The sequence below is a fragment of the Bactrocera neohumeralis genome, chromosome 6, assembly GCF_024586455.1.
Source record: "Bactrocera neohumeralis isolate Rockhampton chromosome 6, APGP_CSIRO_Bneo_wtdbg2-racon-allhic-juicebox.fasta_v2, whole genome shotgun sequence".
NCBI lineage: Eukaryota > Metazoa > Arthropoda > Insecta > Diptera > Tephritidae > Bactrocera > Bactrocera neohumeralis.
In genome coordinates, this window is record NC_065923.1 from 80,211,824 (window position 1) to 80,238,231 (window position 26,408).

At 34.5% G+C, this 26,408-nt stretch overlaps 1 protein-coding gene across 3 annotated transcripts in view; it reads right to left on the reverse strand.

Annotated features, from left to right (window-relative positions):
* Positions 1-2,671: 2,671 nt before the first annotated feature.
* Positions 2,672-26,408, reverse strand: part of LOC126761501 (serine/threonine-protein kinase BRSK2) — a 51,037-nt gene continuing 27,300 nt past the window's right edge. Inside the window, exons 4-16 of one of the 3 annotated variants that reach the window (XM_050477770.1) lie at positions 24,639-24,865; positions 22,972-23,122; positions 14,165-14,380; positions 13,325-13,524; positions 11,775-11,999; positions 10,927-11,471; positions 10,585-10,743; positions 10,365-10,531; positions 10,164-10,268; positions 10,026-10,101; positions 9,736-9,905; positions 9,529-9,665; positions 2,672-9,376 (exon numbers count right to left, since the gene is read on the reverse strand). In XM_050477770.1, the coding sequence (XP_050333727.1) occupies positions 9,292-9,376; positions 9,529-9,665; positions 9,736-9,905; positions 10,026-10,101; positions 10,164-10,268; positions 10,365-10,531; positions 10,585-10,743; positions 10,927-11,471; positions 11,775-11,999; positions 13,325-13,524; positions 14,165-14,380; positions 22,972-23,122; positions 24,639-24,865 (2,463 nt within the window). In that variant the 3' untranslated portion in view covers positions 2,672-9,291. Of the gene's footprint in view, positions 9,377-9,528; positions 9,666-9,735; positions 9,906-10,025; positions 10,102-10,163; positions 10,269-10,364; positions 10,532-10,584; positions 10,744-10,926; positions 11,487-11,774; positions 12,000-13,324; positions 13,525-14,164; positions 14,381-22,971; positions 23,123-24,638; positions 24,866-26,408 lie in introns of all 3 variants that reach the window. The other 2 variants (XM_050477769.1, XM_050477768.1) reach the window with 2 other exon arrangements.

A 26,408-nucleotide genomic window follows, 5' to 3' on the forward strand; every position in this document is an offset into this window, starting at 1 on the left:
GAGGGTAATCGATCAGTTCGTATGGCAGCTATATGCTAGAGTCACGCGATCTGCACAAATTTTTGGCTTTGGGTCGACGTTATTTTCGGCAATAACGCATGCCAAATTTCGTAAAGATATCTCGTAAAATGTAAAAGTTTTCTATACAAGTATCTCCTTAAAATCGTTCTGTTTCTATGGCAGCTATATAATATAGTGGTTGAATCTCCACAGTTCTCACAACTGAGCAGATCAATATCTCAAAAATCTGAGCGACTATGTATACAGACAAGCGTTGAGATGGACATGGTTAACCCTGTTCAGAGTATAATACCATAACTTTTAAATATAAAATGGGCCCTTAAATATATGCTCCTAGTTTTCGTCTGTATTGCCCCACTGTAAATACTCGTTTAGTTGGAATACTCTGCGCTCAGGAACTGTCAAAACATTGCTCTGCAAGCAAGTGTATGCGTCTTAGTTGTGTGCTACTTTTACCGATCAGCTGTCAGTCACCAGCAGACAGCTGTTTGTCTGAAACGTCAAAGAAAAGGTGCACACCATATAATTAAGTTATTTTGCCATAAGAACAGCTGAGAAGTGATGCCATCTACATGTATTTTCTATAGAATTTAATAAGTAACGAGTAATCCACGACTTACTAATCGGCAACTAGAGGTGAAATGGTTATCAAATAGTGAGTGTGATTGATATTTTCCTAGTGTGAGGATAGAGTGTTCCCACGACAAACAGGTCTAGGTATTTTTGTCCATTCAGGGTCTGCCAACTCAGTAAAATCTACGCTTGTTCCTCCTAAAAAATGTTTAAATTTTATTTTTCCTCATACTTAAATTATTCTCAAAAGTCAAAAGGGTGGGCCAAAAAAATTATATATATTTTTTGCTTGGTTTTAGGTTTTTCGACAGCTCTTAGTAAGTCCCTCCAAGTATAAGCTCTTAATAAAGTCGCTTTAGATTTTTCCATTTTTTTCTCATTATCACATAAGAAAATTCTTCCAACGCTTCCTACTACTTGAAAAAATAAATTTTTAAACTAATTATCTAATTATATTATAGTCTAGAGTTATGATATTTTGACTGTTTCGAATTTTTTAAAAATAGTAAAAATTGAAAATTAGGGTTATGGCTAGTTCCAGATATACACAAGTCTATAAAGAAGACTCTTTTGAAATTTTAGTTAAATCCATCCAGACAAATTATGGGTATTATTTTCAAAAATACAGTTTCGAGAAAAACGCGTTTAAAGTTTCAGTTTTGGTCAACCCAGTTTGGACGCGAAAGACCGAATATAATTTGACTTTTGAAAAAATATATATAAGGATATATTCTTGAATAATTAAAAAAATCGGTTTTCTGTTATTTCTAGACTAGAATATACCCCCAAAAAGCAAAACGAAATATAATTTTAATTAAAACGCCATTTTTTAATATTTGTAATTATTTTTATTTATAATTAGACTTCTCTTATCCACCTCAATTAATCATTACTCAATATCATTTAATATGTATCAATATTAGTATTATTATTAATATTATTATTTGTGTCACATTTCGCAAACAATATGAATATTTTTGTAATTTCTTTAACCTAATAACAAATATGCCTTACGAAATATAATAGTAAGTGCTTACATACGTACAAAATATCATTGGTAATTGTTGTAAGTAAATCAAATACGAACATAAGTGAAATACTAAGAAACCGGAGTGAGCTTAGAGAATACGCAAAATCAACATTAATTACACAGCACAATGCCATTACTTCAAACCATTACCACACCAATGCAATTTTGGCTGGTAATCGTATAAGTAATCATTACCGCAACTAAGCATTACCATAAATAATCATTACCATTACCATAATTAGATTTTTTCTTCAATATTTTCATAATAAAGCCATTAAATAATTTCTATTTGCTTTTTACAGTCTACAATTCTTTCCTTAATCATCCGCGTGGCGTGTTGTAATTATATTTTATATTGTAACTAATTAATACTTTGTTTGATACGTCATTACATCGTTCAAGTATTATAAATAATACAGTACTTGTTTAGCACTCAAGTAATGTGTCTATGAACTCTTTTGACTGGGGTTACTATATGCTGTTGTTAGGGGGCAGTCAGCTGACTGCTTTTAATAAATATGCTACATTATTTCGTTTTCTCAAGGGCAGGAACAGCATTGAAGGGTGCATTAGTATATAAAGAGTTTGTTTTTGTATTTTTTTAAGATACCTATATAGTAAAATTAAAGTTGTAAAATATTAAGAAAGCAAAGAAATATTTATATAGTGGGTGAGTCTGCTGAAAGTGTGGCGCTTCAGGCAGTAACTAATTTAGGCGAGTGCAGAGTAAGGATTTTGTCGGAAAATTGACTGTCAGATAGAAAGATGTAGAAACGTGATCTGAAAATATCCATTCACTAACTGCTCTATTGCCTAGCTTTTCTAAGGCTTATGTTGAAACATCTCCACAGTTATTTTCCGCTGTACTTGGCCGGTTGAGGCGGCTGAGCTCAAAAAATATTAGTCCAGCGCTTTGTTGATTTTTTTGTGTCCTTCGATCGTATTGATTAGGAGTACCTGGAGTATTTCTTGAGTAAAGTGGTCAGTTTCTAAGTGCCAAGAAGACTTAGCAATCAAATTCTGCTTTCGATTTTAAGATTTTCAACATTTTCAGTACATTTCTGTGCTGCTCCTATAGTTATGAGTACAAACCATGCAACCAAACTACCTAACTTCTTCCTGCCTTCTACCTTCACACGCTTTCAAGCCGCACTGCACCGCACCAAAGCAAAGCGTTTCAAATAGTTTGTAAATTTTTGTACACTAGCAAGCGATAACAATTAATACAATTTGAATTTTAAAATATATATATGTGTGAGTGTATATATATATATATTATATAGTAATAATAATTATATGAGTCTAGACTAGAGGTTTCGGATAAGCTATAACAATGCAATGCTTGATTATGCTGATAATAATGATTGTGTATAATGATTGACAATGACAATGACATTAGCGTAGATGATGATGATGATGACGATGATAATGAGTAAATGGCAATGCTGAGATTTCGCTATTTGCTTTAATTAATTATTTTTATTTTTTTTTTTTTTTTTTTTTGTGTTTTGTATGCATGATTCTCTTTTGCATATGTATGAATGTATATATGTATACGGCTATGCTTGTATGTGTATAATTAAATATATTATTTATGTTGTGTATTACAATTTTTATTAGTTGTACGATTGGTTTGCTATATAATATATGCATTAGATGTTTAATTTTTGGTATAAAGCATAAGATGTGGTTCTTTTTGGGGGAGCGTTTAGAATGCGGTGAGAGAGTTAGTGGCATTTTGTCGCTTTAATACGAGCTTTTGGTGGCAATTTTCGCAATAACCAAATTTCAGTAGAGGCATTTTTGTTTTAATTTGCTGCTTAGCACAAAGTATATATATATTATTTATTTACATAATACATTTAAATTTGAATTTTATCTTGTATGTTTGTATGCAAATGTGTGGTTATGTATAGTTGTTTACTGGCGTCGTTTACAAAATTACACTTATACCAAAATAAGTTGCTAAATCTGGGCATATTCGACAAATTTTGCAATTTTTTTAATAATAATTAATATTTGTAATCATAGTATGCATGTGTTTGTATATTGTACGAATTAAACTATGCTTAAGCGTTAATACTGTACAATTTAGCTGAATTTTTTCATGTTTTTGCCATTTTTTACACTGCAAAACTTTCACTATAAATTTTGCGCCTTCATATACAATACATATTTACGCGCAGATCTGCAACTTTTCATACTAATTCTGTAAATACTTAATGGACCAATGCGCGTATATGTATTTAGTATATATGTATGTACATAAGTTTTATGATGCAAATATTTCTATGTATGGGTGTGCGTAGTCTAGGACTATGCCAGCTGCACACATGTAAATTAACAATTTATACAACTTCATACTTCATTTTATGCATAACTGTTTGTTGTTTGTTGTTTGCGTGTATACGTGAATATATTTGTATGCATGTTTTGGTATGTATATGAACACTGAATGCACATATGTATGAGTATGAATGATTTATGCAAATTAAATATTTACGAGTAAATACATGAGCTCTTTTGTGATATACATATGTTGCTATGACTCGACTATGCGTTTATTATTGTTTTTGTATGTTTTAATGCTTTAATTGCTCGGTGAGTTTATTGTTATTGCGTTTTTAGCTTATATTTGCGACAAAATATATAGAAAAATATGAAAATATATATAAATTTTTTTTTTTAAATAATGCTTCATAAAGTTCTAAAACTCAATATCACGCCCAATATTATTTGTAGTCCAGTAAGTACATGCTGCGCACGAAAACAACGAACTTCTGTGCAATTAATAACAATAATGTATACAATAAATTGCTTGAATTTCATACAAATCCAATGAGGGGTTCCCGAGTTGCTGTAGTCAGCTGCACAAAAGTAGTAGTTTTATCAAAATTTGTTGCAAAACAGTGATATAATTTTTTTCTCAGAAATGTTAACATATGCAAATGTGTCAAAAACTGCTAATGTACATTCTAATTTCGGTGAAAATTTTCGAACTTTCATTTATTCAATAACAAAAATGTAGGCAATAAATTGCTTGAATTTCATACAAATCCAATAAAGGGATCTCGAGTTGCTACAGTCAACTTCACCAAAGAAGTAGTTTCTTCTAAATTTGTTGCAAAACCGTGATATAATTTTGTTTTTCGGTAATGTTAGCATATGTCAACGTTTCAGAAACTGTTAATATACATTTAGATTATGCAGACAAATTTTGAACTTTCTTGTAATTAATAGCAATAAGGTATGCAATAAATTGTTAGAATTTCATACAAATCCAATGAATTGATCTCGAGTTGCTAAAGTCAGTTCCCCGAAATTAGTAGTTTCATCAAAATTTGTGGCAGAACAGTGATATAAATTTGTTTCTCAATAATTTTGGCAAATGCAAACGTTTCAGAAACCGTTAATGTGCATTTAAATTTTGGAAAAAAGTTTTGAACTTTCATGTAAACAATAACATTAATGTAAATAATAAATTGTTTAAATTTCCTACAAATTTAACGAGGGGTTCTCGAGTTACCATAGTCAGCTAAGCCAAAAACGAAGTTTCGTTCAATTTGTTTGCACTGCTGCGTTATAAATTTACTAAAGATATGTATTTTTGTATATATGCAAACATTTCGAAAACTTTTACTATACATTGTAAAAAATTTTCGAGAATTTTACCAAAATTAAGAATAAATCGTCGAAAATAAAAATCGCTTGAAATACTTTAAACTGTTAAAAGCAATGTTAAAAAGTATAAATAATGGTTTAGGTTAGGAAAAATATATGTATATTATGCAAAGGTGTGTCATATTTTAGAGATCTTTGCCATAGTTTTGACATATATGTAAGTAGAAACTTTAATTTTTAAATAATTAAGGAAAAACCAACACTTGTTGCCAGCATTTTCTTTACTCTGCTATTATCTGAAAATTGCTACAATATTTTTATGGACACTGCTCAACATTTCCTGCATTATTTATTAACATTTGCTTCTTCTTTACATATGTATATTGCAATAATCGCTCACCCACTAGTTTTTACATAATATTTTGTTTATTAATTTTCATAAATAACTGTTATATAAGTAATTTTTTACTTCAGTATTGACAATTTATCTTAGTTCTCGTACTTGCAATTGAAATATTTTATTTTTTATAATTACTTATGATTGTTTATTTTAAATTTCATAATTTTCGCAATCGCATTATCGATACGTTTACACTCGGCCTCAAAGAATTTTGCTTGCTTGCACTTTACACTGTTGCATTGGCATCCATGTTAGCTATTATTTTATGGCGTGTTTCTAATTAAATTTTATGTGTTTCAGCTTTTGCTCTTTTGTGATATTTCTATGCACTCTTTATGTGCTCTACTTGTAAGATTTTACATTTGGTTTGCTCACGCCTCTACTATTTTTATTTCGTTTTATTTTCGCTGGTTTGCCATTCTTAATTGCAAGCGGAAATTCGTTAGTACTGCAGTGTAAAAAAATATTTGCAATAGATAATTCTGATAATCAATTATTGTTTTTCTCTTATGCATTTGGACGGTTTTTTTGTGTTTTTTTTTGATAATTTTGGGGGTTATTTTTAGCAGCGCTGAGTTTAGAATTAAAAATATTCGAAAACATTTAAATTTACTGAAAGTATACATTATAATATTTATATAAATAATTGGCAAATATAGAAAGTATATTTTTAATGAGAAAAGTAGAAATCGAAATTAGTTTTTATTCAACAGTTAAGGCTCAGGCTTTTAGTAGATCTCGTAACCGAACCGAAAAACCATTCCCAGCCAATGTATGCATGACAAAGCCAATGTAAGTATCCTCTTCATCATTTTGTTGAGTGAAGGTGTTAAAAATAATGTGAGGAGACTTTGGGCTTTTGATTACTAAAAGCATATCGAACAAATATTTTTTTTTCTCTCTCAAGCACTGTTTCTTTCATCAAAGTGATGACGGATTATTTCCATAAATAAATTTATGGTTGTGTTGTTATCTATAGGGTATTTTAGAGGACCCCAGTAACTTTTACTTAGTATAGATCGACATCACGCCATCAAAAAACCTCAATAGGGGCTTAGTTAAAACTATTTGATTTTATTTCGAGAAAGCAGTTAATATAAATGAGAGACTGTCCCAATTTTGGAAAAAGTAATAGCCATTTTTAGAACCTATGAAAACCCATTATAAAATTCATAAAAAATTGCTAAAACATTTTTCAAATTAAATAATTGAAAGAAAACGAATTTAAACCAATTTTACCAATTTTGTTAAATACTCAGCTGAATTATGCGCTTTTAATTAGGCAATCTACAATATGTACGAATCTGGAGACCGATTTCTTTAACAAAAAATAAAAATAAACTCTAAATGCATTAATATAGCTAACAATTGCCATACAATTCATATCTTTATTTTTGGTATTATTTATAGTAAAATTTACAAATACATATATGCTTAGGCGGTATTTAAATTTATTTTGTAAAAAGCTAAACATTGTACCACAACAGTTTGTCGTAATAATATACATTCAATACAATATTTTAGTTGCACAAGTCCATACGGCAAACTCGGAATGAAAACTTTAGAACTGACGAAATTTTCTCACCACTAAAGCTCTGCAGAGCTTTTGCAACTTTTATTTCGGCTTTTAAAAGTTTTTGGAAATATTATCAATACAAAATTCGTATGCAAAAACTAGCACAAGGAGGCAAATTAAAAATGAACTGTTAGTTGAGTAAGTGCTTATTTCAAAGTAATACAAGAGCTACTGTGCTTTTGGCCAAAAAAAGCTTCACATTCTCACCTATGCTTTCTTCAAAAATAGTTTTATTATTCACTTGCCTGCGTTTATTTTGAATAACTATGCATTTTGTTTTTGGTTTTACTTAATTTATTTTCTTCTCAATTTTTTGTTTGTAATACTATGTGTTGCTGTATTTAAGTACATACTTTCGTTTGTGAGTGTAACTACTTTGAAGTGTTCTTGCTTTAACTATTTCTACGCTTTAATCAAGCTTCCTGCTTCAACTAACTTCTACAAAATATCAATTTTTCTTTGCAACTCTTTGAACGTTTTTGCTTTTCTTAGTTTCTCTTTTATCTTTTACTTATTGCATATTAAGCTACAAATTTTTACAACAGTTAATGATTTTCTTACGCAATTCGCTTTGAGTTCTCTTCAAATACGTTATAGCGAAAATTTTCGGCTCGGCGGCAACAATGTTTGTTCGCATTACGTTCGGTATGACAGAAGACAGAAACGATAAATAAATTAATGGAAGTACTGTGTTTGAGTAAAGCTTTGAAAAGTTCGAAGCGCTTGAAAGATGAAAGAGCTTTTTTTCGAATTAGCTTGAACTTAAAAAAAAAACATATTGAATTTTTTACTTTTAGTGAAAGTTTATTTTTTTTTACTATGAAGCTTTTGTTTGTGCTCTTTTTTCGAGTCACATAAACCTTTTAAAAATAAAATAAATTTAAATTTTTAAACGTTTTATGTGACTCGAAATTTTTTTTATTTATTGTGTTTGAGCAAAGCTTTGAAAAACTGGAAAGCTGAAGAAGCTTTTATAACCTAAAATTAAAAATATATGTATATTTACTTTCTTCTAATAACGAAAAACTTTATACTTTAAACGCAATTAGTGTTTTGATTTTAATATCAAGAAAAGCTTTTAATAAACTTTTGCGATATTTTTTTTTTTACTACGGAGCTTTTGTTTATGTTTGTTTTTTTAAGTAACACAGAACTTTAGAAAAATTAACCCTCTTTCCCTTGCCATCAGGTAAAGCTTTGAATAAGCTTTTGATGAAAGCTTTTCAAAATACCTTAAAACGCAACAATTTTTACTCAAATTTCTGCTACGCGTTATGTAAAAACGGTTTAAAGAACTATACGCAATTGTAATTTATTTAGGTAAAAGCTTTTCAGAACGCCGGAAGTAAAAATTCAAAGCGTTTTCAAAACACGTTAAAACTAAACGAACTTTACTCAAAATTCTCTTGTACGTTAATTAAAATACGGTTTAGACAATATTACAAAATTGCTATTTATTTAAAAGTTTTTGTAGGTGAAAGCTTTTTATAACACATGAAGTGAGGAGTGAAAGTTTTTTTCAGAATCCTTAAAAACACAAACTTTTCATAAAATTCCTCTATATGTTTGAAAATTATACAAAGTGGAAATTTTTTTAAAGCTTTTGTATGTGAAAGCTTTTTATAAGACCTGAAGCTTTTGAAAATTTACTAACTCATCTTAACAAATCTATTTGAAACATTTACAAATGAAAGCTTAAAATTTTTTAAGCATGTGTACATATACATAATTCTGAAAGCTCCAAAAGCTTTAAAGCACATAATAACTCATTAGTTATAGGTTCACAAGCAACATAATTTCTTTTGAAGCACAGTTTTTTACAACAAAAATTTAATCAATACTTAGCAAATTCTTAGTACTTCTTACATAATTTTTTAACCTTATTTATTGTTTATTAATTTGTTTAATTTGCTATGTTACTATTGTTAAGTATAACTCGTAATTGTAAGACAGTAGTTCGATATATTTTTTGTGTATTTTCTTGTTTCTTCTTCTTGTATTATTTTATTTGTTAGTTTTGGAAAAAAATTACTTTTATATAAAAATGTAACTAAATCAGAGAAATAATTCTCATGCTATTGCACTCCCTGACATTGTTGTCGCCTGACGATCACTCTGCAATTCACGATTGCGTTCGTGCTGCTCGGTTTCGGAACTGTGATGAGAGTAGAAAATAGGTATTTACAAATCAAAATACATAATTTGATCGTTTAGGAGAGAGAAAAAGAGAGCCAATTACAATGTTTCATAAAGCTTATGTTCTCTCTTTCACTCCATCTCTCTTCTATGTAAATTCCTCTTTCTTACTTTGAGCGCACGGCTATTGGACTTGCGGGCACAATATCCGCCGGCGGTGCATTGTTATTATTTGTTGTCGATGCACGACGGCCATTGCCCGATTTGAAAACAAATATTGAGTCATTCTCAATTTCATTCTCAATCTGCTATAGAAATTGTAGAAGTTTATTCAGTTTGTGGATATAAATCTTTGCTATTAGTTTGATTGTAACTTACTTGACGTTTATAGGACAAACGTTCGCTTGAGACCGAACCACACGATGAACTCTCCGAAACGGCTTGCGTAACGGTCGCCACTGTGGGTGGACTACTCGGTCCGGGAAAGCGTTTGGAGCACACTTGCGATTGTATATGCTCACAGATGCGACGGAAGCGGCGTATATTGCCTGAAAAGAAGCAAAGGTTGGGTTTTCAGTTTTTGTCGTAAGGTTCCACACATATGTCATGTCATGTTGTCATGATCTAATGTTCCCTACCTTTAGTTTGGTTAAAAAAATGTAACCCACCTGATAACAAAGTGAATGTCAGTGCAAACAGCATATCCGAGATATCTCCTTGTTTACAAATTGCGCTTATATCCACCTGAAAAAAAGAAAAGCTTCTTGCTTAAAGTTAGTCTAACTAAATAATAACGGGTAGTATACCTGAAACTTGACATGCCGCTGAAACATGACCGGTCCATTGCCATTGCGTTTGTATTCTACACGGAAGGATGTGGGTGAGACTACGCTATGCGAAAGCTCTGCCATCTGAAAGGGAAAAACAGCCATTACAAATGTTAGAATTAAGTAGAAAGCGCTATCAAACTAATAATTCTATAACGCGAAGTCTAGAATATAACTCACCGACAAAAAGGCATGTATCAGATGTGCCTTCACAGTCGCTATTGGCTTGCCTTTTACTAAAATTGTAAACGTTTCGTCCTTCTCTGTGGTTATTAGATTGCCAAACCACGAACGTTTTGTCAACTCGGGCGATGATTCGGGCGTCAAATGCACCTCGTCCGCGGAAACTGTTAAAAGACAGTTAGTAATAATTAAGCCTTGCGTGCGTCTCTTAACTTACCTTGCAGCTTTCTTCGATGAAAGCGTGGGCTACCCAGAAAACTATTTTTAATATTTGTAAGACGCGTCTTCCACAGCTGGCCACCGGGCGCATTGCATGGTGAACCGGGCATCACTGGTGAACTGTTGTTCATTAGCGGCGATGTTGTAGGATTCATAACTGCAAGGAGTTATTATTAGAAAATAGTTATTCTACTAAAAAATCGGAGGCTTAAAATTTCGTTTGGACGTAGCACCTTCTTCTAGATCGGACTTAGTTCCTATTTGAAATAATTCCATTTCTTTTCACTCCACTTTTCTTCAAAAACTACTTTCTTTGTTTTTTAAACACAAATCTACTTACCGCTATTCGCTTCCGGATCGTGGAACATGCTAATCGCTATAGTCGGTCCCGAATTGGCACGATGATGCACGGTTGAGCCGCTACCACTATTGCTGCCACCACCAGGACTGCCGGGCACACCGCCACAGCTCGCCTGCAGCGCTGCCTGGCGTTCACTGCGTGAGTCTCGACGTTCGCGTGCTTCACGCACCGCAACAATATCACTGCTGCCACCGCTGCCCCCACTACCAACGCCACCCCTATCACCTCCACTGCCACCGCCAATAATACCCTCCACGCCGCTTTGCGAAGAATGTGAGGGCGTACGACTTACAGACGGATGATGGTGTGCCGAGCCGGAACGCTCGCGGCATTCACTCGAATAGGTAGAGTGACGGGACGAGTGTCCGGCGGATGTGGCCGCTGGCGAGGATGGACGTGAGATGGCATTGACTTGTTGTTGCGCCGAATTGATGGGCGAATTGCAGCGTGTGGGACTGTGATATGACGAGGAACGCACCGAGGAAACCGTAGTGGGCGAGCGACGCTGGTGATTGCGCGAACTGCTGTAGGACCGGAAGCTGTGATTGATTCGGTTTTGTTCGAAACGTTTTGGAATTGGTAACGAATGAAAGCGCAAGCAATGGTTCGAAATGTATTTTTGTTTTTTGCATGAAATGTTGCGCAACGCGTTTGTTCGTGTGTTTATTTTTGGAGTTTTTTGTATGGACGTAGTTAAGCAGCGGCAATGCATAACAGCGAACATGCAAGAAATATATGATAAAATGACGAAAGCGTTTAGTTTCGAATGTACATATGTGTGGTTTGCATTTTAGTTTGTAGCTCTGTGGCAACGCGTGAAAACTTACTTGAAAGCTTGCCGTCTAGGCGTTAGTGGTGAACCTTCCGATATCTGTCCATAGCTGGGCGAATTCGTACCATTTATACGACAAGTATCGAGTCGTTTTCTGGGCGGATCCACTGCATCTAATTCACTACGTGACTTTTGAGCGATTTCATCATCATCTTCCAAGGCAGGACGCCTTCGTTTACGATCCAAGAGTAGAAAATATATAACTTTCTCTGTGTTGTGACTGAAAAGGAAAGTAGTTAGAACCTCAAACGAATTATGTGATATTCACTTTCTATTTTTTATGAGATATTAAGTAAGTCTAGGTATCAAGAGACTGACTCACAGTATACTGCCAATTACCATGTACTACATAATCGCTTAATCCATTAGAACGTTTTCTCCCTTATTATTGCTTATTATGGGGCAACAGTGTTTTACTAATCGAAAAATCTCTACTACGAACCTCGAAAAGTAGTAACGAATACTATAAAAAGGGTAGCTTGATTAATGATCTAAATAGAACATCCGCGGTCAGCGAGTACCTGGGAAATAGGGCTTAATAATAAAGACTATAGATAATAGCTTGAAAGAAAAGTGACAAAGGAAGTCATGTAGCGAAATATTTCGAAAGATTCGTTTTACTTTGATTGGCTGGTTGGAAAGGAGCCTGTAAGCGCCAGACCACAGACGACTTCCATTATGCTCCCGGAAGGTAACCAAATTAAAGGTTATCTAGCAACTCAGTGGCTTTGGTAAAAACTTATCAGCTTGCAATAACCTAACGCAGTGAAACTTGGTATAGGCGGTACGAATATTCAATTCTTCCGCTGGCTATCCACTAGAAGATTTATTAACATGCTGGTTAAAGCAGAGATCCACTTGACAATTTCTGTTATGCCTACAATTATGGCCTCAAAGACTGAATTGTAGTCATTCAATGTGCTGCTACCATTTGTGTATGAGGCAATGTGTCATCTTCAAGAGTTCCAGTTTCGAAGAACTTTGGTTCCGAAGAACTTTGGTAGCCCTGCTTTCAACGTATTCTATCCAGCCAGGATAATTCTGAGGTATTTGACAGATCTCAATAGCACAGTAGTTCTACCCCTTAAATTTCGGAATTTTTGTACATCCTCCGTACTTTAGTAACCTCATCGTTCCCAACCAACTCCTTATGGAGAAGCTTAAGTGTGGCTCTTTATGTTCTACAACTTTCCGATTTCATCATGTACTAGTTTTGAGATATCCGGAGTTTATATCTTTTCACAGCAGTGCCATACATTCGACCCGTTATTATTTATTATGCAAATACTGAACAATCAGTTCTCCCACCCACTAAACTCACTAGTCTAAGGTTCACATTGTAATTGCATTTAATTAATGTGCTTGCTAAATATGTAAGCAGAACTCCGCCGAATGTCTGTATACGACGTTGTGCCATATTAAACCGAGCTGTCTACAACAAGTACCGTTAATCACTGTTTACGACGAAGTCCAAGAGAGAAGTGTTGTAACAAGCGCATGAAGCACATACTTACATAACCTGACACATACGTATGGAGTACTTACTTCGAACTCAATAGCTCTTGTATGAGTTTATCCTTTTCCTTGAAGCAACCCAGCGAGCAAATCGCATTTAAAACATCCGGATCCACCGCTGAGGCGGACGGTATGACATGCGTTTGCACCACCTCCATCATCGGCAGTTCCAATTCCAATTCACCTTTGCCACCAGCCGTGACCCATGGATGGCGATTTATTTCCGACAACTGTGTGTGAGAGAAAGAGAGCGGCAGGTTAGAGCGATGGAGTTCTTGGTTGCAAGCCAAATCGAATTCGCATTAGAGTGGTGTAATTTTTGTTTTTTACGAGTGTGAAGAAAGTGAGAAGTGGGAATGTGAAAGGTGTGATTTAGGCATGTAAATGCAAATAACTGTAAATCAAATGCACGAACTCTTTGACAAACGAGCGCGTTTGGGAATTGACTGGTGACACAAGCAAACAAAAGCCGCCACAGTTTTCGCTGTGTGTATGCAATTATGCGCTGTGGCACATATGTACATGCCAATCGGACGAAAAATTGCGAGCCCAACAAGACAGCAACAATAACAACAACACAAACACATATGGCTACATGTCACTTGAATAGTAGCCGTAATGCAATCAGTGCTGTTGCCGTCAACAATTGTCGCTTTTATGACTGACTGCCTGCCGATTTACTGTTCGTTGTTATTGTCTTCGCCTCACTGGGGATGTTGCGGAATGATGTGTGAACCACCCTTGGCTTTACGCATAACTTTAGACAGCCAAACGCCATTAGACGCATATGTCTGTACATAGGTATGTTTGTATATATGAATATGTGTCTATATGTATGTGTACAGTGTGTATGTGCAGCTGATGACTCACCGTCAGTCGTCGATCCGGATTCACCTCAATCATGCCGCGCAATAAACTCTGACAGTCGGGCGGCACAAAGTGCGGTATGTGAAACACGCCACGCTTCACTTTCTCCAGCAGCTGGCGTAGGTTGTCGTCATCGAAGGGCAATGCGCCCACCAATAGCGCATACAGGATAACGCCACAGGACCAAACATCCGCTCTGCGTCCATCGTATTTTTCACCCTACAAAAGAAATCCGTAATGCAATAAAAACTGTGTGGCAGTGAAATGAAAAGAATATAAAAGCAGCTACAAAGATTTGCTGTAAACTCATCACTATTATATTTCTGTCATTGCTGGCTGGTAATATGTCGCAGTAAAAAGGAAATATATGCGAGTGTGTTGCATTGTGTATTAGGAGGGGGCGTTTTTTGAAGACAAAAATTAGGATATCATTAGCAGAGGCTTAAATCTTTAAGAGCTCAGAAGAATATTCGGTTCAGAAAAAATAGAATATGACAAAGAATTATTGTACGAATTTCGAAAATTTTAAAAAATTCGAAAGTAATGTGTTTCTTTTCTTTTAAAGTAGAGCATAACGACAAGACGAAGCTTCTTAAAAAAAATAATGTGGGAATTTCGAAATATTTCGAAAATTTGAAAATGGCGTTTCTTAACTCTAAAAGTGTTCGATAAAGACAAGACGAAACTTTTTCTAAAAAATATTGTGCAAATGTCGAAATTATCCAATTTTTCGTAAATAACTGAATGTTCACTTTAGAAGTGGTGGATAACGCATTTCGAGATCTTTCAAAAATTCTAAAATCTTATTTGTAGAAGTGGACGATAACGACAAGATGAAGCTTAAAAAAAACATATTGCGCGAATTTCGAAAGTTTTCAAAAATTTTAAAATAATATTTCTTAACTTTAAAAATGAAGGATAACGACAAGACGAATTTTTTTCGTAAAACTATTGTGCACATTTCAAAATTTTTCGAAAATTCGAAAATAGCGTATCTTAAGTGTTAAAATGGAGGAGAACGATAAAATGAAACTTAAAAAAAATATTTTGCAAATTTCGAAATTTTCCGAAAATTCGAAACTAGTAATATCCCTTAACTTTAGAAGTGAAGGATAACGCCAAGACGATCACTTTCAAACATAATTTTTTCATACATAGTTTTTATACTTACGAATTTAGTTATACGTAAAGCAATTTTCTACCGCATAACGACCCACACTAATGCTACACACCGCTTGGTTGAACTTTGTACTATTTCAATTTCGCATCGAACAATAAAATACATACTTTGCTTTGCTAAATATTATTGTGTATTGAAATGGAATTTAGTAAAGTTTATTTTGTTGTGTTTTTGAAACGGAAATGCACAAATAATTTCACTATTTCAACTACGCAGTGTTTACGTCAGCGCTGGTCGATCTTTGGAGCCAGAGTAAATAGCGAGTTTATAATCGAGGAAAGGGCGCAAGCATACAAAATGTATGTGAGTAGAAGGAGGTTTAACTAATGAAGATGTTTCCATTGCCAAAATGCAGCACTTTCACCAAAGTTGGGGGTTGTTAAGGCTCATAACAATGCATAAATATATTTCTGTGCGTAGGGTGTGGGGTGCAATAAGCGAGACAATTTTGGGGTGCAGTACACATCTTTATTTACTGCTTTCACAAACGAATTTGGAATCCTACAAGTTGCTAAAAGCTTAATGGTTTGGGGTATTCCTGCCAACCTCCTTTAACCCACCCCCACTTTTATGTGTGACTCATATTTCAAAGCGCATAAAATATACATAGTTATATGAGACACATTAACACTGACGTTAATTGTTCGCGTTACAAAGGCTGGAAGTATGTGATGCTCGATTCTTGAAAGAGATTTTTACACAAATTTGAGCAAGAGTCAGTCTCTCAGTCTCCACCAAAAAACAACTACTCTAAATGGATTCTATAAATTCCAACACTTTCCGTGTTTCTTTATAGTTGGTTATCGCCTCGCTTTTGTGGGTATATCTCGCACATTAATTTATAGTCTCTAACCCATTATTTATTAACAAAGTTTATACAAAAAATTTGTGAAAATAGTTTTCTAATTGAATTGCTATGCAAGGTTTGGTAGCATGGCACATTTACTAAGAGAGTGAAGGTCGTTCTTTTTCAGTGTAATTCCTTTTATTTCCATTAAAATTTAGGTTTATGTAACTGTAAATACTTGAGAATTTCATATATGGAGACCATTTTCAACTAAAAATTTAGCGCAATAATATGTCATAGAAATTTAGAATTTATTCAAAAAGAAAACTGCCCTAAATCACTTGCTTGAATCATTCTAATATGTTCTGTAAGGATTTTATGAGTTTCCGACACTTCACTAATGTGTTCTACACTCCAAAGAAAACAAGATAATGAAACTGTCGCTATTTATATTTTGATCTTCCATAAACTAAAATTTTATCAGCGCGCCATTAACGGCATTTTTGAAGATTCCGTACGTCGCTGAACTTTGAGAAGTAAATTCTCAAGCATTCCAGAAAAAGTATTTGCAGTTTTGAATATTCCAAGAAGTGTATATCTTGGCCGAAACAGCTTAGTATGAACATTTCACTAAATAAGTAACAGGCATTGTTGCCAAATTTCCGTTACTGTTACCATATACTATTACCCGATTGTCTCAGTTTTTCTGGTAGCATCGGTTAAGTTATACAGCCATTACTACTGACGAAGAAGTATTGCTATATGAATATGGATCGTGAACAGCTTAGTACCAACATTTGACTAAATGAGTAAAAGACATTGAATGTTGCCAAATTTCCGTTACTGTTGCCCGTTACTACTACCCAATTGTCTCAGTTTTCCTGGTAGCATTTGACGAATAAACTTTTTCAACTTATCAATTTTAAGCCTAAATGTGTTTTATGTGATACAGTTATTTTATTAACCAATTACTAATCGAAAGTTGTGTGAGTAATATTTTAGTACTGCTAGCGCTCAAAAAGCCCAACATATTCCAGATTATAATTCAATATGAATCATGGGAATCCCTATTATCATAAAGTAAATTATAATATTTTTACATACTATTGCCTACACTAAACTGCTTCTCTCCAATCACATTTTCCCCAAATCAGCAATTCTTCCAATTTCGTTGTCATTCGGAATATCATAAATGTATTTCAAATATTTTGAACGGCTAAAAATGTATGTCCTTTATGCCAATCTCCATGCTAAAAACCAATTTTACGATACTGCCTTGACATTACATCTATGTACAGGGTGGTATGTCTCCACTGTGTTTGAGGAAAGACTCCCATTCCACTTCATAAATGCGTGTATGGCGAATGTTTTCTCAATTTGAATACAAAAAAATCCACGCTTGTCCTTCAGCATGCCTTAAATGCCCTTGAATACACATAAAATAACATGAAAAGGCGAAAAGCAGTGAGTCCATAGAACAAAAGCAACAAGGTTCGACAGCAAGAATGCTTAAGGTTATGGTAGTTTTAAATTTTTATTGCGTGCAAAAATTAAAAATGGAAGAGAGCGCTTTCGGTTGAGATTCTTCTCTGCTTGGTCAGTGGTAGACATATTTGCAAGGAAGCGGAATTTCATATAATTGAGTTCTGATTTTTTTAAAGAAGTGGGAAGCATCAAAAGTCGGAGTTCGGAACTTTAATCCGTTAAACCTAAACTACTCTCAATTCAATAGTCTTCCAGGGAGCTAGCGGTTGAGTATTATTTCGTGGGACATAATGAAGTAAAGGCTTAAATTCTGCAGAGTTAGGATATGGATAGTTGAAGTGGGGGTTTAAGTTTTGTAGGATTAGGTGATAAACCTGATGCTGGCAACGGAGTGCTACTGTACGCCGAAACTTTTACACGAATATGGAACTAAAAGTGCATGGATCAACAAAACGTTTTGCGTTCCTCGGCAAGGTGCTTAAAATCGATTTGTAATAGTAGTTCGTCAGAATTTCTAAAAATATCAGATCGAAGGTGTTTCAAGCTCAATCTTGAGCAAGCTGGTCACTTTGACAATAGCCTCCTGAGTTTCATAACTGCAGCCACGTTTTGCAAAACCTAAACTACCCCAAATTCATAGTTTCATCTCAGTCAACCGGTAAAGTAGCTACCCATAATAGTGAATAATCCACGATAGTTCAATAAAACTTGTTTTGAACCATGACGCAGCAGCTTGCCGGCAGCGCATTCAATAAGAATCCATATCACTTAACCCAAATCTCCACTTGCAAGCCATTTTTAATAACATTTCATTTAGTATATCTAATATTGTTCTTTCATATGCACACGAGTGTATTCTTCACCGGCTTTTTCATTATTATTTCGACATTTGTATTAGAATGTCTCCTGATAGCAATATATTCTCGTATGCCAAAAATGCTTTTGATGTTGCTTGGCCGACAAACATACATTTGCGCTCATTTGTGCATGTCCGTTCCTCAGCACGCCGCCAACGTCCATCTTTGCGCACAGTTTGGGACTGGCCTAGAATGTCGTTTACATGTTTTGTCCTGTCGTTGACGACGCAAACACACAATAGAAAACATACATATGATAAACCAGTAAGCAAAATGCTTTAAGGGGCTATACCAGTGTGACACTTTCAAAAAAAAAATTTTTTTTTTGCTTTTTTCGATAGCTTATATATTCAAAAATATCCTGTGAAATCGGCGAGGTCGTATTTTAAATAGTTTTTGAATGGCAGCGTTCTAAATAGCGACCGCTCAGAGGTGCAAACATATATAAGTGAAACTTTAAACGCGTTTTTCTCGAAACGACATTTTTCAAATTTGCTGACATTAGAACTCAACGAGAAATTAACCGATCGACTTCAAATTAAAACTGGATATAGTTGAATACATTTGCTATACAATAGACTACGATCTTTTTGATTGGCTGAAAATTGTCAATTTGGCATTAAAAAACGACAATTTTTTTCGTAAAAAAACGATTTTTTTTTTTTCAAAATGGCGCCATTTTCTTAATTTTTGATATTTTTCAAAGATCGTAGTCCATTGTATAGAAAATATATTTAAGTTTAATAAACATTTTGAATTTTTTTGTTTCAGCTACTCAATCGACCGGAATCATGCCAGCAGTTGAGGCACTTTTTTTTGGCACTTCCGCAGACAGCACATTACTCCGTTATTTTTCAATATTTTTTTAAAATTTTTTTTTTTAATATAGCTAAAAATATACTTTATTACGTCCATAGAACGTCGAAACATTCAATCTAGTACTTTCTTTTAAAAAAATTCACGAAAATCGCCTAATTTTTCATGCGTCACACTGGTATAGCCCCTTAAAGTGCGAGACAGCCAAAGATGATTGGCAGAATGGCCAACGCCGGCTTACGGTATCAGGTATCACAGATTTCGAGGAAGCCGACATGTAGCCTGGAGTTGTGGAATGTTGGAAAGTTTGTTGGATCTTATCGGAACGCGTGCAGAAACTCTTTCAGAAATTTTGAAAGACTTTTGTCTTTAAATTAGGAGAACTCCGAAAGATTTTCAACCCAAATACTGTATAACTAAGTGTAAGCACTGTTCGAAATCCAGATTTTCGTTTAATTTAAGGCGTCTCTCAATCATTATTTGAAATCACGGCGAATCGTGGTAGAATAGGTTGGTTTATGAAGAAGATAAGCTGGGACCAGAGGTCGAAACTTCTTGGTTCCGGTTGTTTTTGTTATTGTTGTTGTAACAGCGGTATTCTGCCGAGTTGACAGTCCTTGGCCAGAACAAAAAGATCTGGGTACGTTCGGTTTTGAAAGACCCCACAGTCGTGGAAACGATCCAGTCGTGATAACTAGTATTCCTCTTACGAATCGCTTATTATACCCCACCATTTGTAAGCAGACTGGTTTCGTCAAATATTTCATGCTAATCGCAAAACCGTTACTTTTCGCTGACTGGGTGCATGTGATGGCAACTGCATACACAAATCTTGGCAACACCATCTGCCAACAGCAAGCAAACCAGCAACTCAACTATTGCTACACTTGTCAGTCGCATGCCATCAATTTGGTATAGAAGTATGTTGCTATTGTTTTTGTAGTTGCTTGCCTTTAGCCGTATTGTCCTCCAGCAGAAATGACCCGCTTGGCCGGCCTCAAAGCATGCGTGTGTGCGTCTTTGGCCCTCAACATATGAAATATGTGCTTGTTGTGTGCCACTTATATGTCCTCACTTACAACGCTACGCCGATGAGCATGTTTGGCATTTTGCCGTTACACGTCAATGTCAGCTCGCTGTATACGCTCGTCGCTGGTCCACACTTCCTGCCGCACTTCCTTCCTGCCCCGGCCTGACTTTGTAAATATTTGTGATTTTATAAATTTTTTACTCGCAACCGGCGCAAAGTGAATGCTGCAAATATACCGTTGCTTTCGTTTCGCATGCGAATGTCACATAACCGCCACACCGTCACACCGCCTGTCTACCGATTAGACTCAGTGGCAATACACTGCTGCAGCTGCGCCCTTTGTCTCCGGCGCCTGCAACACATGTTCACTCGCTCCACAGCATTCGTGCGCGCACTCGTGTTTGGTTGCTAGTTTTCGATTAGCATATTTTTGTAATCTATATAGTATATGCGGTGCTTTCCTAATACTCCTTCCTTTTGCTCTTAAACGCCTTGTTTGTGTCACCTTCAGCTTCTTTTATTCTTCATTCATTTTGAATTTTCTTATCTTCTTACATTTTTTGACATTTATGGAAGATTTATACGTTCGTATTATATCGAAGTTATTCAAATCTCAAAGGTATGGGGGGGAGAGGAAATGAGCTTTAAAGTGGTACTCATACAGTAAGAAAAACGAAGTAGAAATAGTATATTAATATAGTCGAAGCAAGAATTTAAGTACGAGTAGTAGAACACTGAATTAAATTTTTTTTATAATTTTCATTCTTTGTAATGCAAATTAAGCTGAAGTACCAAGTCTCGTTAGCAATGGCTTCGAGTCACTTTGTGATAATACTAGTATGGGTGTCAGGTCACAGCGCAATCTTAGGTAACTGCCAAATAAGGTAACCTAGCCGCCCTATCAGAAGAATGTTAACGGGTCGGTGCTTCCGTCTCCTCCATCTACTGCTAGATAGCTGGGCTTCACGAGAGCTTGGACAGGGCTGGACTACCATCGGTGCATGTGCTGTTGTAAGTTCTTTTTGACCTAAGATCGATCGTAAGGGATCTAGTGAGCTCTTAGCCTCCAGTAAGATTGCCCTCGTCCTACTTGTGACGGTTCTAACAGGCCTTTGACCTATCGGCGCCCATACTGTAAGCTTGGAAATCGTACTGTATGCCAGCTGCAGAAGTTATATGGAAGAAGGCGTAGTGGAATTACCTCGCATAATTGAGTTCATCTATTACTTTTTGGTCTAACAGGTTCTTTTTATATGGAAACTGATTGTTGGCAAGTTTTTTCTCCTTCGTCCGCCCGGTTGACTGTATATAAGCTAACTGGTCCCGCAGTTTTTGAGTTATTGATCTAAAAATTTTCTTACGTTCTTTTCTCTCCAAAAAGCTGTTCATTTGTCGAAATCACTGATAATGAATACTATATATAGCTGTCATACAAACTGAACGATCGGGATCAAGTGCTTGTATGGCGGACTTTTTAATTTGACAAGGTATCTTCTCCAAATTTGGCAGGCGTCATTATCTAAGACACTAGTACAATCTTTGAAGAAATTGTTCAGATCAAACCACTATAGCATATAGCTGCCATACAAGTTGAACGATTAAACTCAAGTACTTATAAGGAATCTTTTGTGTTTGTGATGGGTATTAAGCTTCGGTGAACACGAAGTTGGCATTTTTTCCATTTTTAAATTTTGCATTCCATTATGGGCCTTTTCAAAATTTTAATCGCTTTACGATCTCATCTTTTAATAATATCCGCGATACTTCACTTTATCCATCAGCGAGATAATTAACTAATTAACAGCCTAAATAGCAGCATAACACTTCGTATTTGCACCGTTAGTTAAGTAGGATAGTTGCCTTTGAGCGAACGTTGGCAATATTTACCGTTAACGTAGATGGGCAGCAGCAGCAGCATGGCATTAGCATCATCACCGGAATCAGTTAGAAGGCGAGCGTGGAAAATGAGGCTCATTCCAGCTTATACAGGCAGATATACCTGACTCTATATATGTATGTACATACTAATGTATACGCTGTAGCTGTCACTGTATAAACTTATACATATACATATAAACGCTGATATATACCTATATATCTGCTAAATCCAACGTGATGCTTATTAGCACACATTGAAGCACGCTGCCATGGCCACTTTTGCTCTCATTTGGCATGCTGCAGTGGCTCCAGCCACTTGTCCTTGCCCAAGCAGCACTGCAGTCGCACGCACACATACACACATACATATATGTATGTATGTAGTGTGTTTGAGCGCCCGGCTAGCTGCATGTACGTATTTGCACAGCTTTCAGTGCTGCTTGCCTTTCCTGTCCGCCTGCCCGCCTGCCGACAGCTGTTGCCAATAGTGGTGCGCTTATGCGGGACAATATTTGACTTTACATAAAAACGGAAGCACCAAACTGTACGCACCGCCATACTATAAACACCAGCACACCAATTAACACTGCTGCAGCGCTGTGTGCCGTTGTTGTTGGGGTGCTGCGCTGGGTAGCTGTTGCTAATCTATATGCCTAAATCTCTGCAGCTAAATTTGGCCAAACACTCAACTAGCCGAACTTTGGCGTTGGACGCTCGTGTCATCATCAATGTTTACAGTTAGCTATATACATATGTACCATATGTGTCTACACTTACCCTTATGACCTCGGGACATGCATAATGCGGCGATCCACATGAGGTTTCCAGCATAGAACCGGCCGGTTGCAGTGAAGCCATACCGAAGTCGGCAATTTTGATGTTGTTCTTTTCGTCCAGCAGCAAATTTTCGGGTTTCAAATCTCGATGACTGTAATGTATGAAGTAATAAAAGAGGTGATGAAAAATTTATGCGCATTTACCATGTGTGTGTGTGTGTGTGTGTGGGAAGGATGCAAGTGCAGGCAAGCAAGTGTATGTATGTGTGCATATGTGTTCACTTCTGTATGTAGATGGTGCAAGAAGATTAGGCGGAAAAGTTATTTAATGCCTGACGACGCGGCAAATTGGCTAGGCATGAAAGTTTACTTGGCAACGCCAACGGGCGATAAAGTCGCACCCGCTTGGGGATTTGCTAAGCAGTGAATTTAAATGCGAGTGAAGAAAATAAAATGCAATGAAGTCAGAAATTAAATTAAATAGCTGAATTTGTTGTGTGCTAAAAAGGAAAAGTACTAAAAGCGCATACTGAACTTTGAAAATTGTACTAAAAATTCCAAGTACCTCAAATTTAGCATTAAAGATATTAGCTTGGTCTAAAGTATTTAAAATTGTATATCAAATGTATTATATCCTAAATTAATTTAGTACTAAAAATCTAATGCTTTTTCGTACTTCGTACCAAAAAATAATTTTTGCAAAAATAGAAAATTTACCCATTTGTCATTTTTGTATTTGGTATATAGTACTAAAATTTTGTTCCAAAAAAGAACAAATACTAAAAATGTCTACTAAAAAATTCTAAGGGCCTCAAATTTGGTATTAAAGACATTATTTTGACTTATAATGTTTTAATATTATATAATCATTATTATATCCATACTAAATTTAGTACTAAAACCCTTCTTTTTTCATATTTCGTGCTAAAAATAAAATTTACTACAAACCTTAAAACTTCCATTTTTTTCAAATTGCCAGTAAAAAAATTTCGTTCTAAAAAAGTAAAAGTACTAAAAATGCCAAGTGCCTCAAATTTAATATTAATTGCATTAACATGGCTCAAAATATTGGAAATATTACGTCATTTCCATTATATCCGTACTAAATTTAGTACTAAAAATCGACTAAACTTTCGTATTTCGTACACTAAAAATATAATTAAAGATCCAGTGTATAAAACTTGGTACCAAAGAACGTCAGGGTGGAAAGAACAAAAGATAAAATATAATTTAGTACTAAAATGATTTGAAACCTAGTAAAAAAAGTTTACTACTAAGAAATATCTAATATATATATCTATCTATAATCTAGTACAAATCATTATTCCAAAGTACTAAAATTTTACTGTAATTAATACTAAAACATCTCTAAAACTTAGTACTAAAAAGTTTGTTTGTACAAATTATCTCAAGTTTAGTGATAAAAAATTTACTATAATTTTGTACTAAAATTTGAAAAGAAGTTCGACTGATAATATTTAAATATATTTTGATAAATGTCAAAACAGCCTCTCCAACAACATATCGGTTTATGCACTAAAATTAATATAAAAATCTGTTTACTAGAAAGAAAACCGCTGTAAATAAGTTATTGCCGCCATTAATATAAAGATGCTTTATTTACCGAAAAGGAAAAAAGCATACCAAACTATCATATATTTCAATTACCATATCGAATGTGAGTGACAAAAATCCAAAGCTGATATTATTTGACGGAAAAATTTACGCGCCTCCTTCGGCGTCAGTCGTCCCTTTTTCACCAAATAATCGAACAATTCACCACCAGAAACATGCTCTAATATTAGATATAAATACTTTTTGTTTTCATAGACATCGCTCAAGCCCAAGACATGTGGATGATCAATCAATTTCATAATAGCAATTTCACGTTCCACCTGAAAAATGAGAAAGCAGAAAGAAAGGATAAAAGTGTTATTAGCTACCGAAATTGTTTACACAGGTAGAAGGGAAGTTGTATACGAAATCAATAATAGCTAAGGACGCAAAGCAATTATATATATGTATGTATATAGAAATATATTTTTAGAAATATGTAATTAAACATATTCGATTATAATTATAGAGAGCTTCTAGTAGCAAAGTCATATATTTGCAATGAAGTATATATACAAAATATTACTCTATTAATAACTAGTGTTTTCAGCATAAGCCGTTCCTCAATTTACTCTCCCACCATCAAATTATTTTCATATACCTAATATTGCTATTTAAATATTTTCTCCTTCATTTAATATAATATTACACTGATTTTCACCAGGGATCCATTAAATTGCTTAAACTTCAATTGGCTTCTCATTTGCGTAATTTCACAAATCTCTAATGACCTCCAAATGCTGCTAATTACGAATACTTTTTGCCGCTCTTCAGGGAAGTGGCTTACTTTCCGGCTTTTTTAATTCAATAGCATTGGCTTTCAATTGTAATTAAATTGATATTACGTGCTATTGCTGGTGTGTAATAAATAAAACTAGGCTTTGGGTTCATTAGCCTTTCGACATTAAGTTCATTCAACCAGATTTGTATGAATTCAATTAGTGCATTCAGTACAACTTAACTAAATAATAAAATAATCTTCTGATATGGTTTATTAAAACTTGTGCGTAAACAAAATGAATAACAACAAACAACCCAACTTTTTCACAACAACTCAATTTTTAAATAAAAATGCCACTTACATATATAAATTCTTATGTAAACACTCAACTTTCACATTACAGCTCTACTCTTATTATAACAACTCAACTTTTACAAAAGAGCTGAACTTTTAAATAACAACTCAACTTTTTTATGCATAACAACTCAATTCTTACATAACAACTCAACTTTTACATGACAACTCAACTTTTATATTACAACTCAACTTTCATAAAACAGGTGGACTTTTTTGAAACAACCCTACTTTTACATAACAACTCAACGATTGCATAACAACTCAACTTTTAAATGACAACTCAACTTTTTTGTAACAACTCAATTCTTACATAACAACTCAACTTTTACATGACAACTCAACTTTTACATGACAACTCAACTTGTGCATAACAACTCAACTTTCATAAAACAGCTGAACTTTTTTGAAACAACTTAAAATTTGCATAACAACTCAACATTTGCAGAACAACTCAACATTTACATAAAAATTCAACTTTTTCATAACAACTCAATTTTCGTTTAACTACCCAATTTTTACACAACAACTCAATTTTGTATAATATAATAAAAATCTCGAGACGATATCGAACTCGAATCTTTTTTGTTAATAATAAGGACTTCTACTGAAATTCTAAATATTTAGTGAAATGAACGTTATGGTGAGGTTTTCAGTAGGATAGAGGCCATATTTGTTTAAATAAATAACGAGTAGATAATCAATTCTTTGTATTACTGTGCATATCGTATATACAACATTAAAAAAGC